Below are 26300 nucleotides of genomic sequence, written 5' to 3' on the forward strand. Positions count from 1 at the left end.
TCAGCTTCTACAAATGTGTCAGTTTCTCTGCCATTTCTTTCTCCTTGCATAAGCCATTTGGAGGGGGATGGGGGTGGGCCCCCCTGCTTCTTCATCTATAGTTCAAAAGAATTCGGTTAGTAAATAAATGCTTAGAATTGTAATAATTCCAAAAAAGGAGCCAAGTCTGTTGCAGCAAAATGCTTGCACTGGTCAATATAACACTGGTCAACAGTTTGACATAGTGGTTAGACCTGAGATTCAACCCCTCCCCCCTTATGCCTTTAATCCTCCTGTACAGTCTTACCCCCCAGTCACTCAGCCTAACCTACCTTGCACAGCTGTTGTGGGAAGCCCATGTACCTACTCTCTTTCCTTGAAGGAAGGGTGGAATCAAATTGTGATTGTAAACCAGCTTCATCAAACAGTCTCACGGAACAAACTTTAATGTGCACTTTAAGACACGTAGAATTGTATTAAAATCCGCGCAAGAACATCCCTGGGACGGCAGAACTCGTTTGTTTCTGGCGGATCCTGACAGGAACAGACTTCGCCTAACTGAACCAGACGACTGATCTTGGCCACTTCTGCCTATTTTAAGAGGCATCTCCTCCTCCTCGCAGATTAATTCCCAAATTTTCTAGCTCTTGCTCGCTACTCTAAACTCCAGCTTAAACCCGGAACGTTTTTGCAAAACAAGTCTGGCTCACTGAACTGTGGGCATTTCCCCCTCAAAAACAGAATGAAAATAACCCGCAGCAACAACAAATACACACAGTGACAACGTATTTATTAATTCAACCTATTAACTAATTCAAGGAGTATTCAATCCACTCAGAAATAAAGACTGCCCAGAGCTGTTCGTTTTTACCGCTATGCGGCGCTTCTTTCACGGGCTAATTTTGAACCGGTTCGATCCAATTCTCCCTTCTTGGAAGGCGGATTCCGAGAGGCTCTTGAGAAAATGTTCAGAATAAATAAAATGCGGGGGACAGTCTCACTCGCCTCGGGGAGAACCCCATTTGACACCAGGCAATTTTTCTCCAACTGCACTGGAAAGCCGCGGTGCCCCCTCCAGTAATCAGTAAACCACTCTATGGTTTTTTCCCCGCAGAGAGCGACCAAAGGCATGGGTAGGAAGAGGCCGTTCGCGCAGGCTACGCGGCACTTCCGGTAACCGGACGTCATTTCAAACGGTGGCGCGTGGCTGTCTCCGTGACTTCTACTTAGCGGTTGCTATGGAAAGCGGCAACGGGCAACCTTTAACAGGTACTGAAGCTGCCTTCCGACTGGCCTCTGCCGGAATCTAAGGAGGGTGGTCGCGGGATTCTGGATGTGTTTTATTTGGAAGTAAACATTGCGGCCAGTTGGACTTCGAGTTGCCGCTGTAGCCTCTTCCTGCTGATTTTCCACGGCGGGCTCGCTCTTACACCCCACCTGTACTGCCCTGTGAGCTTAATTTTAAAAGGGTGCTCGCCAGGGCTGGTAGCATGCCTGCTCGGAAGTAACTTATCCAATGGGGTTAGCTTTCAAGTAAGTGCATAGGACTGGAGTTTAATTTTTTATCAGTGCAATTTTGTGCGGATTTACTCAGAAACTCCCATGTGAGGTTTACTTCAGATAAGTGTACTTACTATGCAGTCCTAACAAGAGTTACTCCAGTCGAAGCCCACTGAAGTTAATGGGCTTAGACTGCAGTAACTGTTCTTAGGTTTGGGCCTGGTTTACATATGCAAGAGAATAGGGTAGATAATCACATCTTAGAGTACCCTCCAAGTTGGAGGGGGAAACTTTGCAAATAGAAAATCAGAAAACCAAGCAAAGAAAAGGGGTAGAAACATTTTTCCTGCTGTGCTTAGTTATCTAGTTTTTTATGTGAAGGAGCATTCAGAACTGGAATCTGCTACTTGCAATTGGCAGACGTGCAGTCCATTCTACCACCTCATGCACCTGTATGTGAATTGGTCCTTATATAACTGAAGTGAGTAACCACCAGCTGCCCCACTTGGTTGAAAGCATAAGTGAATGTCCCTACATTATTTCATGCTTTTGAGCCTTTAATCCTGCTCCAATATCACACAGTTCCTTGTTTTAAACAATACACTAAAAATCTTTTTTTCCACAGTGTTGCTACTCTCCTGCCCTCTGCTCTGTGTGCTTTGTGTTATGGATGGTACCTATCCATGTATTTTTAATTATAACTACAATTCTTGTTAAAGGTAAAGGTAAAGTTCCCTGTGGAAGCACCGAGTCATTACTGACCCATGGGGAGATGTCGCATCACAACATTTCTTGGCAGACTTCTGTTATGGGATGGTTTGCCATTGCCTTTCCCAGTCATCTACTGTACACTTTACCCCCAGGAAACTGGGTACTCGTTTTACCAACCTTGGAAGGATGGAAGGCTGAGACAACCTTGACACGGGTATCTGAACCTGGCTTCTGCCAGAATTGAACTCAGGTCATGAGCAGAGCTTGGTCTGCAGTACTACAGTTTACCACTCAGCAGCACAGGGCATAGCATCCCCATCAGCATGAATTTTCTTTTTCTATACATTGTATCAACTGGAAATGACCTTCTCCAGGCATCACTTTGTAAAGGGGTAAAATCAACAACTGCCCATACATATATTGCCTGTTGTGGCCCCCTCCTTATGAAATGATCTTCCTGGTGAGGTTAGGGGGAGCTCTCTCCTGGCTTTCTGCAAAGGAGATTTCAGGAGATTTATTTTACATGGGTAGGATGGCTACACTCTAAGAAAATGGTACAAAGAGATGCATTTGATGAAGGCACAGGGACTGTAGATCATACTACTGGATACCATCTGTTTTAAGTATGTTCATAGTACTGGAAATCTGTTCCTACTAGGGAGTTTCAGTGTTCAATATGTCAGTGTTTAATTACTTATGCTTTGTTTCAGCTATACATCAGATTTCTGCCTGTTTTCAAAGGTCTCCAAATTTTGATTAGCATACTTTATTACATTGTTTATTGAATGACTCGGCTGTTGATCATAGTGTGTAAGCCACTTTGAGTCTCAGTGAGAAAGGTGGACTATAAGTTATGTAAATAAAAGTAATACCACATGCACAAGTTAGATTTACTATAAAGTGTAGAAAACTATCTAGGGACCCCCAAGTTTGAATCTTCGTTCTGCCACAGAAACTTGCTGAATGACCTTGGGCCAGTCACATGCTCCCAGTCTAAGCTGCCTCACAGGTTTGTTTTGAGGATAAAATGGAGGAGAGGAGAACAATGTGAACTGTTTGGGGTCTCCATTGGGGAGAAAGGCAGGGCATAAATAAATAAACAGCAGAAACAGTTCATTCCTCTGAAAGGATAGAATTCAAAACATTCACTACTACACCCCAGAAGGAACATGTGGATGTTCAGAGAGTGCCAAAAAGAGAGATGAAGAGTGTATTATGGTGTAGAGGAAAGAGGAGCCATCTGTATGGGATTCCAGCACAAAGTGGTGATGGTGGGTGCATAGAATAATGCTTTGAAAAAGGGTAGTATGTAACTGGATGTGAGAGGTAGGAGTTACAAAGCACTCAGAACAGTAGTAAAGGACCTTCACATCTTAGAATGCTTTCCTATTGTGAGAAGTTTCAGTTGCTGTCACTTATCCCAGTAGGATCAGGATTATGGCAACAGTAGCTGTTCATGCACATGTAAGTCACATCTAGAGTTTGTCTGTGTAAGAACCAAATATAACCTGAAGTTAGGGTATTAAAAATAATAACTTAAGTCCATCTGTTACTTTTTAAAAATTATGACCCACCTTAGAACTAACCACATGCTTTCTTCTAGGATTTGCACCTAAGGGTGGCAATCCAAAGGGAACATTTTCTCTGTTGCTTAAATCTCTCTCCCTTTCCCCTTACTAGATGTTGTCGCATATGTTGATGTATGGTCATCCAGCAGAACAGAAAACTACTCAGAACCTTTTGCCCAACAACTTCTTGATATGGGAGCAAAAGTAAGTAATCCTTTTTTTAAATAAGTTTATCCAGTAACCTATTCTGAAAACAATATGCCTAGCAATACTCTGCAACCATCATGCATATGTACTTATCAATAAATTCTACTTTTGGTTAAGCAAAACACCTATTTCATCTGGAATATAGGATCCCTTTATACCTCACAGCCAACCCCCATACACTGATTGTCCTGTCACTACTATCTGTAACTAAGCTTTTCTATAATACCAGCTAAACAGAAGAGATCTAAGGCAAAATTCTTTGATGGCAGTGAAAATCTTTTGAGGGAGTTAGGGAGGCAGTAATATATAGGTCACACAAACCAGGCAAAATGCCACAGGTCATGTTAGCAGTGGGGTTCAAACCCGAAAGGGAAGGTGTTCTCAAGGTAAAAAAGCCTGAACAAAGTGAAGTTCTATGTTGGGGGGTGGGGGGGAAGGAGTGTTGGTTGTGACCAGGGCTCTCCTGAGGTACAAGTAGCCTAAGGAAGAGATGTAATAAAGGTCCAGAGCAAGGTTAAAAACAGAAAATTATCACAGACATGAATAGACTTAGGTGAGATGAAAGGTGCAACTGAAAATATACAAATTTCCTTCTTAGCTAGGAACGGAATGTGTACAGCTTTCTCACTTTTAAGTATAGTTAGAGTTTGTAGGTAAGTTCTAAAATACCTTTTCTAATATTTTATAGGTTTCCAAGACCTTCAGCAAACAAGTGACTCATGTAATCTTTAAAGAGGGGCACTGGTCTACTTGGAATAGAGCACAGAAGACTGGGATTAAACTAGTGTCTGTACTTTGGGTAGAAAAGTAAGTAATGACATGCTAGAAGCTTGCCAAAAGAGAAAATACTAAAAGAAAAATGTTAACTAACATAAAACTCCAGCAAATCACAGGGAGGCTGTGGAAATTGTGATTTGGGGTGGATGAGGGCTAACAAACTGAAACTTAATTCCAGCAAAGGAGAGGTGCTATTAGAGAGGGTAATGTTTGACCCAGCTAGTTACTGCGTTCTGCGTGGGGTTACATTCTTCCTAAAGGCCTGCACCTAGGCCTCCTGCTGCATAAACAGGGCGCCTTTCAATGGCTTCAGCTGGTGAGCCAGCTTGTGGCCCTTCTGGGGCAGGAAAGAGTTTGTCAGTCTGATCCATGCCCTGATAACATCTAGATTAGATTACTGCAATGCCTCTACAAGGGGCTGCCCTTGAAGACTGCCCAGAATCTACCATTGGTACAGAATGCTTTGACTAGAATCCTGACTGAAGTGGGTTGTAGGGACCATGCCACTCTAGTCTTGTTCCATCTGCACTGGGTCCCAATTTGCATTCAAACCCAATTCATGCTTGCTAGTATTGACTTTTAAAGCCATTTGCAATAACATACCATAAGCATTGCCTTCTCCTATATGAACCTACATGTTCTCTCCAGTCATCTTCAGTGGCCCTGTTTTGGGTGCCCCTTGCCATTTGAGGCTAGTTGGGTGGCAACTCAGAAAAGGCCTTGTCAGAGTGCCAAAACTTTGTAACTTCCTCCCCAGGGAGATTCTTCTGTCAACAGGTGAAGAAGACTTCCTTGCTTCATTTCGCTTAGGTTTTGGCATATCCAGTAACTGCTGTTGTCCCTCCTCCCTGGTAGTGGTGTAGTATGTGTTTAAATGCTTTATTGAGTTGTGTAAATATTTTATATATACTTTATTTAAATTTTTTTAAATGTTGACATGTTTTAAGGTTTTGATAGTCACTGCTTCAGAGATCCTATTTGGGTGGAAAGGTGGCATAGAAATGTTTTAAATAAAATGCATTTCAAGATTCCCATTTTACTTTATATTTGAATAAAATAATTATAAATGATTACTAATATATCTGTATCTTTAGAAGTTCCCATAGTTTACTGGTATAGTGCATGCTTTGACAACACACAGTTCCAGATATCTACAGTTAACATGATTTCAGGTACAAGTGCTGAGGAAAATTTCTTATTAAGCTAGAGATGTAACATTTCTGGAATGTTGCAGACATGGGGAGGAAACACTTTCTTCCTGGAAAAAATGGAAATCGGGGGAAAATTGAACTAAATGCAATACTTAATTTTCTATTAAATCTTCACTCATTTTTCAGCTTTAGCAACATCATGTATAACTTAGTTGGCATATACAATTGTGTTAGTCACCATATTTAGGTTATTTAAATGTATTAAATGCTTTAATTTTCTACAAGCAAAATTGCAAATATACTCAATACTAAAGCAAAAGATAGCATAGGACACAGAAATTTGTAGCTATCTTAGTAATGTTTCACTCATTCCAAAAAGAAAAATATATTGTTCATAGGAGTTTTTCAGCGCTTCCCAGAATTTCCTGATGTTTCAAATGGAAATCGGAAAAGCAATCATCAGCTTTTCATGTTGTTTGTGTGAGTAAAACCTTGTCTTAAAGAATCCCACTTATTCCAAAAGAAAAAGTGTATTTTGTAGGAGCGTTTTTCAGCGCTTCCCAAACTTTCTATTGGAAAAGTTGAAGGGAAAAAGTCTTTCAGACTTTGATGCTCTGTTTGAAATGAGTAAATATGTGTTTGTAAAAGCATATTACTCATTTCAAAAAATATGTAATGTTTTCCTGTGTTGTCCAACATTTCTGCATTTTTCTGGGGTCCCCCCCATCAGGCCTTCGCATCTTTAGGCAAAGGCCGCGAAGAGCCACTGCCAATTGGAGTGATTCAATCAAAAGCTATACACATTTACAGTACTCCGTTTCAGTATATGGAAGCTTTATGGGTAGTTTTTTAAAAGAAAGTGCAATGCCTAATGAACGTAAACAAATGTAGAATATTTGTATTTTACATTATCTCCTTAAACTCAGGATGGCTGACAAATCAACTTGCATGGGCGGAAAAACACTATAATGGTCCCTTGATGAGATAAAAACAAGTACCGGTTAAAAACACAGCCAAATCTGCAAAAATAGTAGCAGCACTGGGGTTCTGTGTTCTATGTGGCTGACTCCAGACAGAAGTCCCACTGCCACATTTTGTACCAATTGAAGCTTTTCCATTATGTCTGTGACACCAGCTTCACATAGAATATGATGCAGTAGCCTGCTCTGGAAGTTACAGCAGTATGGATCAGCATAGCAAGGTTGACAGCGTAAATTTATGAGCTAGATTTAATTGAAAGAAGGCATCCTAAAAACAGCCTTGGCCTGTTCATTCACCAACAAGGTCAGGTCCTAGAGCACCCACAAGGCCTTAGCTTGATCTACTAAACCCCAAGGCTGGTATTCAAACAATTACCTTCCTAACCACCATCATCTCCACCTCCTGGTAGATGGGGCATAAGTTGTTTTTAGTCTTGTTGTTAATGTGGAGGTGTAATGCTTGTATTATTATAATTGTTTTGTATTCTTTTTAAATTGTTGTTACCGACTTTGGGTTCTGGGATGCCTGGGAGAAAGGTGAGTGATTTAATAAAATAAAATATTATCTGGATTATACATCACTCTTAGTCTTTGAACCCTCAACTGCTTGACCACAGTTTCAAGACATTGTCTCAGGACCTTCACAGCTTCTTCTGGAGGTTTAGATAATGAGATATAAAGCTGTGTGTCATATGTATATTGTTCACAGTCTGCTCCAAAGCTCCAGATGATCTCCATCAAAGATTTAACATAATCACATTGGGAATAGAATGGGGCACTCAACTAACTGATTCTATTTCTTCTATGGAAACTCATTATTTCTTGCCGACAACAAAAATCCCATTTATCAGAAACATTGATTGTAGTTGATCTGTAGTGGACCACATGCTGTTAACAGATCTGACAATATCAATGGAAATTGCCCGTATACAATTGTACCTGGATATCGTCATCCAAAGCCAGTAGAGCTGATTGGTCTTGAAGCCAGACTGAAACATGTTGAAGGGATTTTCTGGATTATGCCCATAGCTTCCGTTTTCTGATTTGCTGTGACATTAATGAAGAATTCCATAAAGAATCCTATTTAGTCATCATTAGCTCATCAGATATCCTTAAATTCTAGCAAAAAGAAGATAAAAAATCGCTGACTTATAATATTCAGAGTAGCTGTTCTCTGCTACAAACACCTATAGTATTAATATTATTTGATTTTAAGGACACAAAAAGTCTGTCTAGTAACTTTGCATTATTTCTTTCAACTGGATTAATAGAATATATCAAATGTCTGAGATGTTATTCACAAGCCTGTGATAAATAAGAACACTAGGTGTCAGTAGAATCTCATTGTTGGGCTATATTAATTTCTTATTGCAATCTCATGGTTCTTAGTCTAGTTAATACTTTAAAAATCACAAAGCAGTGGTTCAGAATTTGTGCTTGGACTGAGTGCTTTTCATGTTAACTCTTCCATTGAGGAAATCAGTAATGTGTGTTTTCTAGGAAAATTTGAATAAAAATTTTTTCCAGTTCAAATAGAAGTAATTAAATAATGATGGCAAAATTTAAATAATATAAGCAAAAGAGAGAAAATATACCAGGTACAGGTTTGTCCATGGACTGGCCCTGGGATTTGTCTGTGCATCACATACTACACTGAGCTTGTCTAACATGATTGATTTGCCGCACAGAAGCCCTGACAGCTATATATAAACAGATTATATTTACATATGTGTGGTAGAAAATGTTTCATGGAAAAATGTGTGGTAGAAAATTTTCTGGAAAAATTTCCACCCTGCATCACTTAAGGGAACTTACCACAGTGTTGCATTTGAACGCTATACTTCATTCAGGACTCAGTTTAAAAATCTTTGTAAGATTATGTCAAGTTTTATAGATATAGACAATTATCCCAATCTTGGGTTGAATGTACACCTAGCCAGAAATGTTCTCATAAAATACATGTACAGGCCATTTTATTCATTATGAAATATATATGTTGAAGGAACTGAAGTTGGAAAGAGCTCTCTCTGCTTTCTTACATGTTTTATTGCAGCTATGTTGTTATGTTTTCAGGACAGCTTACCACCGTATGCAGCTTTTCAAATTTGTCCTGGTTCATTTAACTAGATCAGACCATGACTTAGAGAACTGGCATGCTTCTAGACAGGGAAACTAAAGCCATGCGTTTTGCTGTAGGCAGTTGGATGAATCTCTGCTTTGAGTTCTCAGGACTGAGAAAATGAATCAGAAAAATGTCAGATTTAGGAATGGTTTGGTACATGATCCAGTGCTTGCGTATTTTCAAAAAAGGGCCTTTTTTTCAAAAAAAAAAGGCCTTCATTTCTCAGAATCTAATACAAAGTAGCTGACCTGAGCGACATTTAAGTCATGCCAGAAAGGCTTTGTCTTAGATTCTGGCTGCCAGTAAAACTAAAGAATGTGACCCCTGTCCTTTAAGATTCTCCGTTCCCTTCCTATCTAGTGTCCAAAGTATTAGCTCTTTTACAGTTCTCTGCTTTATCTTCATTCAAATGTGTATAAATAGAAGCTGTAACATTTTCAGTGTCTCTTTTACAAGCAAGCAAGTAGTTTATTTGATGACCCACATGGGTTTTCTTCACAAGCTGTGCCTCTTAGGGTTTTTGAATGTGGTAGAAGAAATAGATGAGAACTAGACTTCAGATAACTGGCTAGCTTGGCAAAACTTACGTATGATTATTAAAGTGCAAACCCATTTAGCTCCATACTGTACTGTCATATTTACAAATGAAATATTTATTTTCTTTCTCAGGTGCCGAGAAGTTGGAGCATATGTTGATGAATCATTATATCCTGCAATAAATACGAATGAAGGTTTGCCTCAACAAATTAGAAGGGTGTGTGTGTGTGTGTGTGTGTGTGTATACGTATATATAATTAATTTTTAATTCAAACTGGTTCTGACATGTTCTTCCTTTATAAACTCTTATCAGTTTTGTGAATGCTTGGAATTGCCTAGAGGTCAGCCTCCTAGGTCCCAATCTTTTAGTGGGAGACTTTGTTTCAAAGACACATTGACTTGTTCTTTCAAACAGTTCCCTGATATAATTTTTTAAAAAACTGAAGTAGTTATCTGCCACAATTTCAAATATGTTTTTTTTCTGCCCTCCTGGCAATTTTTTATGACAGCCCCTAATTTCTGTTTATCAGTAGTGTATATTATAGCACAATGTTAAGCTTAAGTAGGAATAAAAATGTGTGAAACCTCTGGTTTTATTTCTGTGTTGAGTATTCTGCTTTATTGCTTTCTTCTGGAAAACTGTGCATGTGGCTTGTTGATCTCCATCCCTGAAAAGTAGCTGTGCATTATAGCAGCTGTTCAGAACATAACATTGTAAATAGGAATACTTCTCAGGAAGTGCAACTCATCAATAGCTACCAGAGAGACATTCTGTCTTGGCAGCAGGATGAAACTACCATCAACCTAGATGGCATACCTATCACCTGGATGTTCCTTCTTGGATTCTGTCATCTGTCAGCTATTCTGCAGCTTAGCAGAGTTAAGGGAGGCCCTTTCTGCTGGGTTCCTGGCCTAAATACTACCCATCTTCAACTAGCTGTTCCATTGGCCTACTTTCATCAATTTGTATTTAATACTTCTTGCTGAGGGTCAGGTTTCTGTTAGAAAAGCAGGATGTAATAAGAAGTAAATCAGTTCTTGGATGCGCATTCTAATGTGCTTTTAACTAGTTTTTTTTCTAATTGCTGCTTAGTTTTTGCAAGATGTTGCACATTCCATCACTAATTTTAAGTTTACTTGATAAGATAAAGGAGGTTTGGGATAGTTGTTGCAGCAGTGGAACAACAAAAATCTCTGCATTAAAAATCAAACTTGGAGAATTACTGCAGCATTCTTAGGGTACAAAGGGAATAGAAAAATAGTAGGTTTACTGTTAAGAAATCGTACCATTTGGAATTCAGAACATAAATAGAAAGGAGGTATTCAGGATTGGCAAAGGATGTTCATGCACATAAATGCCTTGTGATATGAACCAGCCAGTCAGTATCTCATAGGAGACAGAGCTTGCAAAAAACCAGTAGGCACACTTCATAATAAATCTTACCTGTGCTCTCAGTGCAATTAATGCAGCACAAGATAGGAATGCTGCAGTGATTACTGTCCAGCAAGCCTCTATAAAATATGTCATACGATCACATTATTTATAAAATTGGAGAGGGGTGAGAATTATGAAAGTCTTCCATAGTTACACACAGCAAGATCAGTCGCTGGTTTCTCCCTTTGGTTGTGTGGTTTTCTCTGTTCAAATATCATTTTAGAACAGGCCTAAACAAATTTGCTTGGGATCTGGGAATCACCCCACAATTTTGGAACCAGACTTACTAATAACTTTGTACATTAATAATCAAATTTTCTAATTACTGCTTTCAGAAAATCTAATATTAGCCTCTTTTCACAGTTTCTTGTTGCATTGAAAAAATATGTTATATAGTTAAACAAGTTGGTGACCTGCTAGGATTCTCAGTGGCAAGAAAATCTTATTCTTCTCTCTCATCTCCTTTTTTCCCTCTTATCTCCACATCCCTCCACTGCCTGTCCAGTCTTTTCTTCCCAATTACTTGGTCCATCCTCTCTTTCCCCCACTCTAGTCTCTCCCATTCCCTCCACTTACCACTACTTCTGCTATCTACTCATCTCATTTTGTTGTTGGGTGCCAGTTTCGGTTGTTGGGGTGAACTGAAGTGTTGTTCAAAAGTTTTTTTCCTGTATGCATAAATGTCACTGTTGCTGGCTTTTTTTTTAGTTCCCCACCTTGCTTTTATGTTTCATATTTTTCTGTAAACCTGGGTTTGTGGAAACATACTTTAAGCAGTGTATGCCCCCTTACAAATTTTTTTTAATGATGCACTGGGGCCAACTGGGGCTATCAGTTATATATGATATGAGGTAAACTCAGGTTGTTGTAATTACAACAAAAGCTTAACTCTAACTCAGATATACAGTGCCCTTTTTAAAAAAGGATTGCATAACTGTGAAATACATAAGATCTAGGGGTCAATTTACAAATATACCCAAGAAGCTCTTTGACTCACAATGAAGCCATTCTCAAGAGATACGTCTGTTCAGAGTTTCAGCTACCATTATTTAAGTTCATTAATGCAATAATGAAATTTAAAGTTGCATTATGATTTTTCCCTTCCAGGATTATCTGTCCCTAAGAATCAGGATGGGTCACATTTACCACTGATAGCAGGGGGGAGCAGGAGAGGGAGTAGATAGGTACTGTTGGGAACAGCAACAGCAAAGCTAAGAGAAGAAAGGGTTAAGTTTAAAAACACTTCTCACCTTGGCTGCTGCTGCTTCTAACAGCTGTTGCCCACCTCTATCCTTGTTAAAATCAGAGAGACTCAGCTAGTTTTGGAAAACAATGTCCCATCTGCAGTGTTAGGGGTGATACAGAACTTTTTGACGCTGCAAGAGAGCCTCCATTTATGGCAGTGGAGAAGAACTGAATGAGTTGTCAGGTGCAGCAACAGCCAAGCTAAGAGATAAGTGGTTTGTGTTTGTTGAAAATAGTGTGTTGCAAGCAACAGCCTAATTAATTATGCAAAATTGGAGGTTATATAAACTTTTCAAGAATTTGCAGGATAAGTACATCTGAGGGGCAACATTTGTAAGGTTTTATCTCCTGTGACATATATTAAACAACGATTTTTACTTGACATTTTTTAGAAATGCTATTCATTTTCTCTTTGTTATGTAGCATAAATGCATGCAGCCCAGAGACTTTGTTGAAAAAACTCCAGAAAATGATCGGAGATTACAAAAAAAGCTGAAGACTATGGCTAAAGATTTGGATGTACAGAAAGCAGCAACAGGCGAGTATGAGGTCTTAAGGACTGCCTGTTCCCACATGAAGCTTCTTGAACATTACATCTTCAGAGGCCCTGCTAAAGGTGCTGCTGTCATCTGAAACTAGATGGATGGCAATTTGAGCAAAGGCCTTCTTGGTCATGGCACCAAAACTCAGAAATGGCCTCCCCAGAAAGATGTCTGTTCTTTTCTATCACTTTCTTCCACCAGTGGGTGAAGGCTTTTTTGTTTCGTTTTGCTTTACCTTATTGCTATTTGTTCTTGTGTGTTTTAATTGCTGTTTTACACACATACATATACTTCATCTTCGTTCTTCTGTGCCTCCACACATGGGGACTGCGCAGGCGCAGGCCAGCCGCCGGAGAATTTTCTAGAGCTTCCATGGCTCCGAAGGGGCCGTTTGTCGCGCGCCTCAGCGACCGTTTTCCCGCCCAAACGGTCACGTGATCCTCCAGCGACCAACGGCCCCTTCCCTCAGTTCTCTTCTTGCCGCCGCTTGGAGAGAACGTGAGCTTCGTTGCTCTGTGCTTTTGTGCTTCGTGCTTTATTCTGACTGATTGCTTGGCTTTTGACTTCGGACTTCGTGACCTCGACTATTCTTCGGATCTCGTTTTGGACTTTGTTGTGGACTCGGTAATTTGACTCGGACTGTTTTGACCTTCCTTTCGCGTGCCCCTGAAGATGGCCTCTAACGCTCTCTTCAAGCATTGCCTGCAATGCCACACTAAAATGGCCAAGACCGATGGCCATGAACTGTGCCTGTTCTGTTTGGGGGAGACCCATAATGTGACGGCCTGTAAGATTTGCCAGGGCTTCACCAGCAAGGCCCGACAGGAGCGCAAGGCCCGACTTAACTCCTCCCTGTGGCAGAAGGTCATGTCCGGAGGCGCTCCGTTGCCCTCCTCCAAGGCCGGCCCAAGCCCCTCTGCCGAACGGCATTCAAGAGCTGGCTCAGTGGCCTCCGCGAGGTCGGGGTCGAAACCGCGTCCCCCGAGTACCTCGGCGTCGAGAGCGGCCTCTCCAGCGCAGGGACCGGTGCGGCCGCCCCGTAGCGCGTCATCTACCAGGTCGGATCCGAGACCTACGTCGGAACCGAGGATCCTGGTACCGAGTCCCCGGTCGGAACCGACGTCCGGATCGGTTCCGATGAAGCCTAAGAGGTCGAAGCCGAGGTCCCCTTCGAAGGCGAGGAGCGCGTCGGTTCCGAGGTCTTCTTCGGAACCAGCGAAGAAGAAGAAGAAGACCAAGCATCATCGGTCGCCGCGTCCCGCTCCTCAGGAGGAGGTCATCGTGCTTCCTCACACGCCTTCCCCTCATCTGGGCTCCCCGGAGCCAGAAGACATCTCCGTGCCGGTGCCGGATCCGATGGCCTTCGAGACGGTGCCCGCAGAGTTCTCGTCGGGGCCGGAGCCGAGCCCGCGCCGTCGGGGCCGACCATCGCTTCCCCTTCGGTCGCCGAGGCTGGAACCGAGCCCGTCTCCTCGTCGGAGCCGTCCGTCGACTGCCCGTTCGTCTCCACCTCCGGTCGGTCGTGAGCGGCATGGTTCCGGGGACAGTGTCCGATCAGTCCGGTCCACTGCGTCCCGGCATCGACAGGCTTCCTACCTCCCCTCGCCATACCGTTGCCAATGGGAGGGGGCACCTGCGGGCTTCTCCGTGTCGGAACCGAGGCCTTCGACATCGAGGTCTGCGTGGGCTCCCCCTCCGCTCCAGGTTCCGGAATCCCAGCTCGGTTCCGATGAGGAGGATGTGGAGAGCTTTGGCGGCTACCAGTCGGAGTCCTGGTCCGAACCATCGCCAGCGGAGGAGCTAGTGCCATCTGCGGACTCCCCATTCGAGGACCTCCGCATCTACGCCGACCAGATGGCAAGGATGGCCAAGGCTCTCGAGATGGACATCTCTTCGGCAGTCCCCCAGACCAAGGACAAGCTCCTCAAGCGTATCTATGGGGATAATCCGGCGTACGTTGGCTTCCCCATGCTTGAGGGTATTGAGGAGATTGTGGAGAAGGTGTGGCAGGTGCCCTGTGATCAACCCCCAACGTCCAAGCGCATCGAGCAGCTTTACAAGATCAAGCAGGGCACCTGGCCGGCGTTGGTGAAACACCCTCCACCTTCCTCCTTGGTCACAGAGGAGTTCAACCCCCGACGATCGGGTCACTCCTCGGTACCTGCCGATAAAGAGGGCAAGAAGCTGGATGCCATGGGCAGGCGCCAGTACATCGTCGCTTCGCTGGGTCTGAGGATTGCCAACTACCAGACCATCATGGCAGGGTACCAGCTGTACCTCTGGGAGAAGTTGGCATCCTATACCCGGGACCTCCCTCCTGAGCAGAAGGCTGTGGTGTCCCTGCTGCAAACAGAGGCTGTCCGGCTGTCTAAACAGCAAATGAACGCTGGGAGCCACGCTGCTGACACTGCTGCTAGGGGGATGGCGTCGGCGGTGGTCCTCAGGCGCCACTCTTGGTTGCGGTCGACGGCCCTGTCCCAAGAGGTGCGTTCCAGGGTGGAGAGCATGCCCTTTGAAGGGGACTCGCTGTTCTCCAAGTCCACCGACGAGACCCTGAAGAAAAAGAAGGAGGACAGGCAGACGGCGTGGTCTTTGGGTCTGGCTCCAGCGGACAAGCCCTCCTCCAGGCCACGGTACGCTCCCCGGTCCGGCCCTTACCACTACCAGGGCAGATACCAACATCAGCGACCGGGCTACCAGCAGTATCCTGCATACCAGCAGCGGCCTTACCCTCCCGCACAGCAGCAGAGGAGGCGTCGGCCCTTCAAGCCTCGTCCGGCACAACAACCAGCCCAGCAGAAAGATCAGCAGGGCGCCGGGAGGCAGTACTGACGGGTCACGCCAGCCGTATCCCCGAACTTTTCGGACAGACTGAGTCCACTCCTCTCTGAGTGGGAGTCAATAACATCTGACTCATGGGTCTTAACAATTGTTGAAATGGGATACGGGCTGGAGTTTGTTGAGCTGCCTAGGTGCAGTTCACCCCTGACAGCTGTCAATAACACTATGGCCGAGCTGGATGCGGAGATCGTGTCGCTCTTGGCCAAGGGTGCTGTGGAAGAATTGCCCTATGAGGACTCTGTAAAGGGTTTCTTCTCTAGGTTCTTCCTGGTCCCTAAGAAGGATGGGGGCTTACGTCCCATTTTAGATCTGAGGGGCCTTAATGCCTTCCTCAAGGTGACCAAATTCAAAATGGTTACGTTGGCGGCTGTGATCGCCTTGCTGAAACAGGGAGATTGGTTTGCGGTTCTTGACTTAAAAGACGCATACTTTCACGTGGGCATAAGGAAGGAGCACAGAAAATACCTGAGCTTTGTTTACCGGCAAAGGGCTTTCCGGTATAAGGTGCTCCCCTTTGGCCTGTCCACTGCCCCACGAGTGTTCACTAAATGTGTGGCCCCTGTGGTTTCCTTCCTACGGGAAGAAGGCTGTACCATCTTTCCGTACCTTGATGACTGGCTCATCGTAGCTGAATCAGAGTCTAGGCTGGTGCAGGACATTGGCCTGGTACTTAGCACTTGCCAACGCCTGGGGCTCCTGGTGAACTTGGAGAAATCCAAGTTGGTGCCCAATTGCAAGGTGTCCTACATTGGTGCACTGTTAGACTCTGTGGAGGGTAAGGCCCTGCTCCCCTTGGAGAGGGCTCGGTCCCTAAGGGGTCTAGTGTCCATGTTCAAGAGGAACCGATTCCAGTCTGTGTGCACTATCCAGTGCTTACTAGGGCATATGGCAGCGGCCACCTCGGTGGTGCCTTTCGCTAGGCTGCGTATGCGCCCTCTCCAGAACTGGTTTGTGCGGAGGTACGATGCTCTGCTGCACCCTCCGTCCCTCAAATTCTCTATCCCGAGGGTCATCCTTTCCTCCTTGGACTGGTGGCTGTCTGATGACAACTTGTTTAGAGGGACCCCTTTTGGGTATCAACACCATGACATCACGGTTACCACTGATGCCTCTCTGTTGGGATGGGGGGCTTACTGTGGTGATGTGTCTGTGCAGGATGTCTGGTCTGACAGGGAAAAGACCCTCCATATCAATGTGCTTGAACTAAGGGCCATTCGTTTCGCACTTGTGTCTCTTACAGCACTGCTGAGGAATCGTCAGGTCTTGGTGCAGACGGACAACACGACTGCCATGTACTACGTGAATCAGCAGGGGGGCACAGTGTCCATGGCCCTGTGCCGGGAAGCCACACTCACTTGGCAGTGGGCTATCAAGAACGGCGTGTCGCTCCGTGCTATACACGTGGCTGGGTCAGACAATGCCCGGGCAGATGCCCTCAGCAGAGTCCCTCTGCTGGACCACGAGTGGGAACTGAACGTAGAGTGCGTTGGGCCGATCTTCCAGATGTGGGGTCATCCAGTGATAGACGTGTTCGCCACTGCGGCAACCACCAAGGCCCACACGTTCTGTTCCAGGGCAGGGAGCGACCCCCTCTCTATTGGGGATGCCTTCCAGTTTACGTGGACGCAGGGCTTGCACTACATGTTTCCTCCATTCCCCTTGATTCCCAGGGTCCTGTGCAAGATAGAGGAAGACGGGACGGACTGCATCCTGGTGGCCCCCTTCTGGCCACGGCAGGTTTGGTTCCCGAAGCTCCTGCGGATGTCCCAACGGACATATGTGAGTCTGCCCCCTCGGCAAGACCTTCTCCTAAACGGGAGCCTAGTCCACCACGATCCCAGGAAGCTGCACCTAACGGCTTGGCGGATCGTTCCTCCCCTGTAGGCTTTACTGACGAGGTACAGAGGGTCATCCTGAATGCTCGTCGGCCATCCACTAGGCGCGCTTATGCGGCCAAGTGGCGCAGGTTTGAGCTCTGGGCACTTGCCAGAGGAGTGGTGCCTGACAGCAGTCCCTTGGGGGTTGTGTTCGAGTATTTGTGCCACTTGCGTGGCCTGGGCTTGAAGGTGTCCTCCCTCAAAGTACACTTGGCAGCGATATCAGCTGCTCACGCCCGAGTTGAGGGTGCTACAGTGTTTTCTCACCCACAATCCCGCCAGTTCCTTAAGGGCATGTGCAATCTTTACCCACCTGTGTCGGCGCCAGTGCCTCAGTGGTCGCTGTCCTTGGTGCTCTCACGTCTCATGTTGCCTCCATTTGAACCTATGGCTACATGCCCCTTGGATATGCTCTCCTACAAGGTAGCATTCTTGGTGGCCGTCACATCGGCCAGAAGGGTCAGTGAGCTGTCTGCGCTGCGGTCTGACCCTCCCTTCCTTGTGTTTCATCCCAACAAGGTGGTCCTGCGTCCCTGCCTCGGGTTTCTGCCCAAGGTGGTGTCCGCTTTCCACCTCTCGCAGGATATCTCACTGCCTGCATTCTTTCCTCAACCTTCCTCTAAGGGGGAAAAGGCCCTCCATTCCCTAGATTTGAAGAGGGCCCTAGCCTATTACCTGGATAGGACGAAGGGGTTCCGCTCCAGTCCTCACCTGTTTGTATGTTTTGGGGCCAAGGACAAGGGTAACAGGGCTTCCTCACAGACCCTGTCTAGGTGGATTGTGACGGCCATTAGCAAGGCCTATTCCCTGGCAGGGGTGGCTTGCCCGCTTCATGTCAGAGCCCACTCCACGCGGTCCCAAGCATCCTCTTCGGCACTCCTCAGGGGGGTGCCCCTGGTTAACATTTGTAAAGCAGCCACATGGTCCTCTGCAGACACCTTTGTCAGGCATTACGCCGTTGATGTCAATGCGGAGCAGGATGTATCTGTGGCCAAGGCTGTCTTACACTCCCTTTTTTCCTGAGGGAGTTTTGGAATGACTTTCTTGGCGTACCTGTTGGGTACCCTTGAGTGAAAGTGTGTATATATGTACCTGGGGGTGTGTATATATGTAAATATTGAGTATTTATGTGTCCTTACACGGTATTTTTTACATAGATGTATATATGCATATCTATTTATTGTTGATCTTGTTGCTTAATAAAATTGTGTTGGACTTCACCCCCGCCTTCCTTATTGTGTGAAGCTTGGTACACTCCCATGTGTGGAGGCACAGAAGAACGAAGATGAAAACAGGGTTAACATACCTGTAACTTATGTTCATCGAGTTCTTCTGTGCTGACACACAACCCTCCCTCCTACCCCGCTGTGAACTCCAATGCACGATATTGTGATGGCTGTAACGGAAATTGGTGTTTTAAGGTGTTATGGCTGAAGTGTGTTGGTCAAGCGGCGGCAAAGGAGAACTGAGGGAAGGGGCCGTTGGTCGCTGGAGGATCACGTGACCGTTTGGGCGGGAAAACGGTCGCTGAGGCGCGCGACAAACGGCCCCTTCGGAGCCATGGAAGCTCTAGAAAATTCTCCGGCGGCTGGCCTGCGCCTGCGCAGTCCCCATGTGTGTCAGCACAGAAGAACTCGATGAACATAAGTTACAGGTATGTTAACCCTGTTATATTCTGTGTTGGTGGCCTTAACTGGGTAGAAAGGTGAGATACCAATTATTTTAAATAAAAGATCTGTTCATGCTATTAACTTGAACCATTACACTGGAAACAAATACTAGTGAAAATTGGCTATCATCTCAAGATAAAGTTCTTCAACTGTAATTATAAAATGATATCAACAATTGTAGATAATACTTTATTTATTTATTTACCTTCCCTGCCCCCCATAGCCTTTCCTGCTTATTTCTCTCCTTCCCACCCACCTTTATCTGCCCCTGTCTTTCCCCCGTCTTCACTTTTCCTTCCTCATTCCTTCCTCCTGGCAGCCTCCATATGTTCATCTTTCGCTACATCTTTCTCTCCTTCAAACCCACTAAAGAACTTACCTTTTATCTGACTCCATATTCATCTATACTTATTAATTTACTTCATTTATATACCACCATTCTCCACAATGGGAACTCAAAGCAGCTTACATCATTCTTCTTGCCTCCATATTATCCTCACAACAACCCTGTGAGTTTGGGTAGACGGAGAGCCTGTGACTAGATCAAATATAGTGAGCTTCCACCGCACAGAGATGATTCAGATGTGGGTTTCCCACATCCTGCTCTAAAACCCTAACCACTACATTGACTTGTGGGGAAGGGGGCTGCTGTTGAACAGTGGCAAGCTGCCAAGACCAGGTGAGTCATACTTTCAAGTCGTATGGTGGTTGCTTCTGGGCTTGGCCCCAATAAGTTCTCCCTCAAAGGCCTAAGCAATCCTGGAAAGGGCCTTGCCCCCTCCCCCTGCCCTTTGTTGACAAAAACTAAGCCTGGAATAATGGTTAAACTGTTATGGTTGTCTAGCAACAGCCACTGCAGGCATCTGATTAAAGTTACAGGTACTCCTTCTACCATTTGGGGTTTTTTTTACACACGCCATTTTTTTTCAAGATTTCATATTTTTCTGCAAACCAAGGGCATTTCTCAGGTGTGTACAAAGATCTGTCTTGTCCGTTCATGGCACCAGTTTACAGATTTTAAGTATACCCAGGTCAGGGCCACTTGGCAATTAGTATATCAGATTACAGGATAAGGGGAAAAGAGGGCCAAGAACATTATGTTATCTTCCTCCATTCTTTCCTTCTCCCACACTCATGGATTTGTTGTGGGATAGGGGAGACAAAGGAATAAAGATAATTTTTTTCTCTTGAAACTCCAGTAATCTTTCTTTCAATGACCATTTCCCCCCCAAAGCACTCACTGAAAAGAGGAAACGAGTGAGATGTTGCATATGAAAGAAAGTATTTTGATTAATAAATATTTTCCTGAAATAACAGGAGGTTCATCTTTGTTCTTCTGTGCAATCCCACATTGGGACTGCGCATACGTAGGTGAAATTTCTGTCACTTCAAAACTATTCCAACAACTAACAATAGCTGAATCACGCACCATAAGAAATGTCAAGGTCAAGTCCCAAAGTCAAACCACAAAGCAGTAGATAAAGATAGCATGGAGCTCACAAGCAAGGATCTTTTCTTTGCGGCAGCTGAGAGAGAACTGAGGGGAAGGGGGTCACTTCTCCCGGGTAGTCACGTGGCCGTTTAGGCGGGAAAACGAGCAATTAAGTGACGGTGAGAAGCAGCTTCTAATGGAGCTTTATAGAAGCAACAGAAACTTCTCCAGTCAGCTGGCCTGGATGTGTGCAATCCCAATGTGTGCCTGCACAGAAGAACTCAATGAACAATGGTCATAGGTACAACCCTGTTTTTCTCTCATCAGTAGAGACAGTTCCGCCCCATCCCTTCCTCCAAATTTAGACTCCTATTGCTTGTGTACATACAAAGACCAGCCTTGTTATTGGAAAAATATGTAACATTACAAAGCAGCCTTCTTTTTAAAAACTGCTGTGTTGAAATATTAAAGATGTGTATAATTAACAACAAGCTTCCATTCATGGATGTACTATAGTGCAAATGCAAAAGTTATCTATGTGAATCCTTTATATCCAGCAATTGTCTTTCCATTGTTCTTCACAATCAGGGAAGCAATGACTCGCTTTAGTTTCAGTCTGGGTCCTCATTTCCCTATCTTGTCCTATTCTTCGTCAACTACTATGACCAGTACTGCCTTTCTAACAGCTTTTAAAGCATTCTAACACAGGACACAACCTTTCAAATGGGTCAAAAAAGCATAAACCATCTGTTCACGGTTAGCATAATTATGATCCTATTATTTAAATATATTTTAAACATTTGTGAAAGCTCAGGTCAAAGCCTATTACATGATTTCTACAAAAAACCCAGAGATTTATATAAATATATAAACAATGGTTTATAATTTATCATTACAGGAATGAGCTCATCCTTGGGTTGCCTTTTCCTATTCTCTTACTTGTTGCTGAGAAAAGAATCACTTCAGTTTTCACAATAATCCACTGTGAATCCACAAACTATAATTTGTTCTCTTCAAAACATTGTAATCCTGGTTTGGGGGAAAGGTGCCGTGATTTGATTTTCTTCAGAAGTGAATAATATCTAAGCCATACATGAGGGGAAGAGGGGAAGGAAGCTGTTTTACTCTGAGTATTTTCAGTGTTTGTTCCTCTATCGTTGCCATATTTTGTCATTAAGTATACCAATAGATATGGCAAAAGACATTGTTATATAAAAGTAGATTTCAAAATACTGCTTTTTTCCTTCAGAAGTTGCCTGCTTTTTTCCTTCAGAAGTTGTCTGCTCTTCCTAATAACTTTCCAATTATAACTTTTTTAGAAATGGATATACCGGTTTTATTATTTGAAGATGATGGTTCTCTGTTATACAGCCCAGCAAGTAAAATTAAATATGAGTGCAATGCAATGGAAAGAAGAATAAAGGACATGAAGGAGAAAAGAGAAAATCTTTCCCCTACAGGTATGGTGATATGTCTGGTCTATAGAACTGCCATAGGTTTGCCCCTGAATTTGGCTCTACTTTCCTCAGTCTTTATCCAGTTATATTATGTAAAATACTTAAGTTGTACTGTCTTTGACTGATACGTGCTTTCACTCATGGAAAAGATCATCACTCCTAATAATGATTAATTTTTATTTACATGGATTACATTTTAGTAAAGTAAGAATCCTGAAATGCTTGATTTGAACATTTACTCTCTTGATGTGTTTGCTCATAGTCTAATCAGATTTGAACAGAGCCTGCAAAACAGCAATTTAAGTATGTTTTGGGGTGTAGATTTGTCCGTGGATGGTTTTTTCAGTATCCAAAAAAGTTAATAAAAAAAAAAAACGAAGGGGCTTGTGGAGTGCAAGAATGCTCCTCTCTGATGTGTATTGAGTACGAGGTTGTGTGAGACGGCAAATGAGGCCCCTACCAACTCTCTTTACATTCTCTTTGATCCACTTGGGTATTATACACAACAGTGTTATATATGGTATGGACATTCATCTTCTGTGTTACAATATTTCATATTTTTAAGTTTGGGGTGGCACTGATCTTTTAGGCTATAATGTGGAATGAATCGAAATAGAACTAATTTATAATCCTCACACGATTTATTAACAGCACTTTGGGGCAGCCATTTTGGTAAGTAGCTCTACTTGACTGTGACAGCCTAAGTATGTTCTCAGTTTGGTAAAACTTTCTTGAGTGCAGTAGCTAAAGCTGTAACTTCACAAGCAAACACTCTGGGTTAAAGCCAACCAGCTTTTCCACTGGTATAAAAGGGAAGGAGGTCCCCTTCACTAAAAAAGACTATTCAGGAGGAAATCATACAAGCTTCATGGACAAAAACCATATGGGATAGAGCCTGTAGTAAGGAGGGGAATTAGCTGAGACTGAATGAGAAAGCTGAATGGCTCCAGCCTTCTGTGATGATGTTGAATATGTCCTGGGGTGGGAATGTTCTGCCTGTCAGGTTCAGGAATTCGTCAAAACAGCTCCTGTTTCTTCACTGAGGATGTAGCAGAGCTGAAGTACTAAAACACACTCTCTCAGTGATATTTTAAGCCTGAACACATATAAAATATTTGAAATAAAGTCTCTCAAATGAATATTAGTATCTTGGAACAAGCCTAAATTTAGAATGAATTCTTAAAACTTCATTTATCCTGAAACCCCTATTTTTAGCTTCACAGATGTCTCAGGTATCAGGCTTCAGTTCTGTTCAAGCAACACAAGAACCAGTTCTTGTTTCTGCCAGTTCAAGTTGGGCATTATCAGGTAAACAATATAAAACTTCTGAAAAAAAGGTATTGAACTTAAATTTAATGGCTTGAATCCAATAAATTGTGAACAGCAATTACCTGTTTCTGCTTGCGTCGGCAGAAGAGGGAAAAAGAGGCAGTTTTACTTGATTTTGCAATATATCCATTCTCAACATAGATCTGACAGTGGATACTTAAATTCAGAAACTGCAGCCATGAGCAGACAAGAAGACAGGTTTTCTACAAACCTGCAGAAAAATCTGAAATCTAAAAAATAAAAAAGGAAGGCTGAGATCCAGTGTTGTGTAGTGGTCAAAGTGTCATACTAGAATCTGGGAGGCTCAGGTTCAAATCCCCACTCTGCCATGGAAGCTTACTGGGTGACCCTGAGCCTGTCAGGATCTCTCTGCCTAATTTATCTCACATGGAGGATCAAGTGGAGGAAAGGATGATGGTGTAAGATGCTTTGGGTCCCCACTGGGGAGAAAGGCTTAATATAAGTGAAGCAAATAAATAGTAAAGTTAAAGACTAGGGGAGCAGATAAAAGAATGGTTGGTTGGTAAGTGGGAAGGAGAGAAGGAGGCAGAGAAAGGGGAGAAAATGTGGGGGCTTCCAAGAAGAGAGAAAAAGAAAATAGCGTGGGGAAGGAGGAAAGTGAAATGACCCATGCAAGTCCTTGTGGGTTCCCCAGTTGTGAATACCTAAAGAACAGTTTCTGTAGTGAGCTAGTTAACCCCGAATTTGTTGAGAACAAGTTGCACAGTATTAAATTTTCTTGTGAATTTCTACTACAGTAGAATTAATGAGTGTGATTTTTTTTTTTTAAAAAAAAGAAGAATGGTCTATTTTGGCTAGCACTGAACTGATGCATCTCAAAAAGATGTTGGTTCAGTCTATTACCATTTTAATAATGAGATAATTGTTTTCATTAACATTCTAAGATATTTCTTTAAAAGCTCAGGTGTACAAATTTAAAAGAATTTCTTGTAGTACCTGTAGCGATAAATAGCATGTTGTTATTGTTGCACATGATGGGAATTGAGATGTAAAATTTCTGGAAATAATAAATGATGTATTTTATAATATTAAAGAAGAGTAAGTTCAGGTTGGATAGGAATTTAAGGGTTCCCCTCCTATTTTTTCGTGAAAGTTTTCATTGGGGGGGGGGGAATAAAACACTGTAGCTGGTTGGGTGGTCTCATGGAGGCTGACCGGCCAATTGGAGGGAAGGGCCTGCTCCAACCACTCAGGCTGACAAAGCAGTAGGCCAGCAGTAGGAGAGAGAAAGTGCTGTGGGGGAGGTCTGGGCAGGCCAACAGCAATGGTAGGTCAGAGGCAGACAAGGCAGCAGAGCCCATAACAGCACTGGAGCATCCAGGATAAAGGGTGGGGTTGCAGGAGCCTTGAGTCCAAAGGTGAGCAACACGCCAGAGCCAAGCATGGCTTAGGGAGAGCCCAATGAGGAGTTCGAGTCCCCAGAGCTTCCAAGGGCCCAAGACAAGCTGGAAGGGTGGAGGGACCAGATGCTGAGAGGTGAGATTGAGGGATTGGGCCCAGCTGAAGCCTCATGGGTTGCTCATGAGGGAAGGCATGCAGGTGTGAAGAATCCATGGGATACCACAAACTGCAAAAGAGAAGTAGGTACCAGTGGGCAGGAAAAACTTTTAAACAGCCTAAGGAAGAACCCTTGGGAACCCACTCATGGTTGAGCAGTCGGGGACCCAGTCTGAGGTCACAGGTGCTTGTGACACCCTAATTTTTTCCTTGACTTCAATTTATAATTTAGCATGTAAAATTGTATTAACTAACATATTTAAGTAATGCTAAAATCAAATGCCTTGTTTTTCTACAAACAAAATTGGAAAAATGTCCATTACTTAAGAGAGCGGTGCAAACTACTGCATCCTATGCCACCTTAGCAAGTATATCTTAATTTTTGCCATCTGAGAAGTTGAGATGTAAAAGTTAAAGCAGACAACAAATTTTGTAGTGAACAAAAGAGAATGTACAGTTTGGTCAGAACTGCTAGCATATTTGGATATCAAGTTAAACTTTATAACAGTGAAACCACTAGGCTTTATAATAGTGTATTATCAAACATTAGCATATTTTGCTAGTATTATTCACATTTAAACCATAATTCTTGCACCAGAAAATCTTGTGAAAGATTTGGGGGGGTGGGCCTGGGTGTTCCTAAATATTCTGGGTTTTGTTTCAAGGCATCTCTAGCTGGGAAGCACATGCATCAACTTCCCAACAAGTTTAATTGTGACAGAACAATTGCTTGTATTCTTAGGCATAAGGATATGAAATCCCTTGTGAGCAAATAAGAAGAATCCCTCTGTCTATGGCAACCAATTCTGCTATTATTGTCCATTTCACAACCTGAAAATAAGTTCAGTCTGGAGAACATTAAACACCTTTAGTCCCATTGAAATGAATTGTACTTAACTGTATGTTTAAGATCTGTGGATTTAAATGATACTTAGACGTGCCTGACAGACCTGTGTGTTAGATCCAAACGACTGTGAGTAGAGCTTCACTTGTGGAATGAATCTTTCCTGTCTCCTCTTCCTTGCTGCAACACCTTGTGCTCTCCAAAACTGGCTCCTTGGGGTTTGGGAATTATTTAGAAGAGTTGGTGTGCTGCAGTAGAAAGGGGAAGCAGCAAATAATGCTTACCCTCCTTGGTTATGTGAATGGAAGTGCCTTTCCTCTTGGCAGAAGAGAGGCTCTGGATCCAGCCTTCTATTTTCAGGTGCACAAAGCTGCTTACACTTGGAGGTCATAAATCCATTTCAAGCAAGACTAAATTACTTCTGTGCTGGTGGTGGTGATGTGACAAATACATAAGTGTGTGGTTTGCATATTGCAGTGCACTTGTGATTTTTCAAGTGGTATTTAGGTAGAAAAACCATCAATACCTTTTAACCAAGTAAAACAGGTCAAATACTGTATTTTGTTTTGTTACTTCAT

General features: G+C 43.4%; 1 protein-coding gene across 1 annotated transcript in view; it reads left to right on the forward strand.

The window, feature by feature from the left end:
* Window positions 1-1166: 1166 nt before the first annotated feature.
* MCPH1 (microcephalin 1) overlaps window positions 1167-26300 on the forward strand; it is a 137809-nt gene continuing 112675 nt past the window's right edge. Inside the window, exons 1-7 of the mRNA XM_054980151.1 lie at window positions 1167-1248; window positions 3871-3962; window positions 4654-4772; window positions 9665-9749; window positions 12636-12750; window positions 21894-22034; window positions 23247-23339. Of these exons, the coding sequence (XP_054836126.1) occupies window positions 1218-1248; window positions 3871-3962; window positions 4654-4772; window positions 9665-9749; window positions 12636-12750; window positions 21894-22034; window positions 23247-23339 (676 nt within the window). The 5' untranslated portion in view covers window positions 1167-1217. The remainder of the gene's footprint in view (window positions 1249-3870; window positions 3963-4653; window positions 4773-9664; window positions 9750-12635; window positions 12751-21893; window positions 22035-23246; window positions 23340-26300) is intronic.

The sequence above is a fragment of the Eublepharis macularius genome, chromosome 1 (assembly GCF_028583425.1).
Source record: "Eublepharis macularius isolate TG4126 chromosome 1, MPM_Emac_v1.0, whole genome shotgun sequence".
Lineage (NCBI taxonomy): Eukaryota > Metazoa > Chordata > Lepidosauria > Squamata > Eublepharidae > Eublepharis > Eublepharis macularius.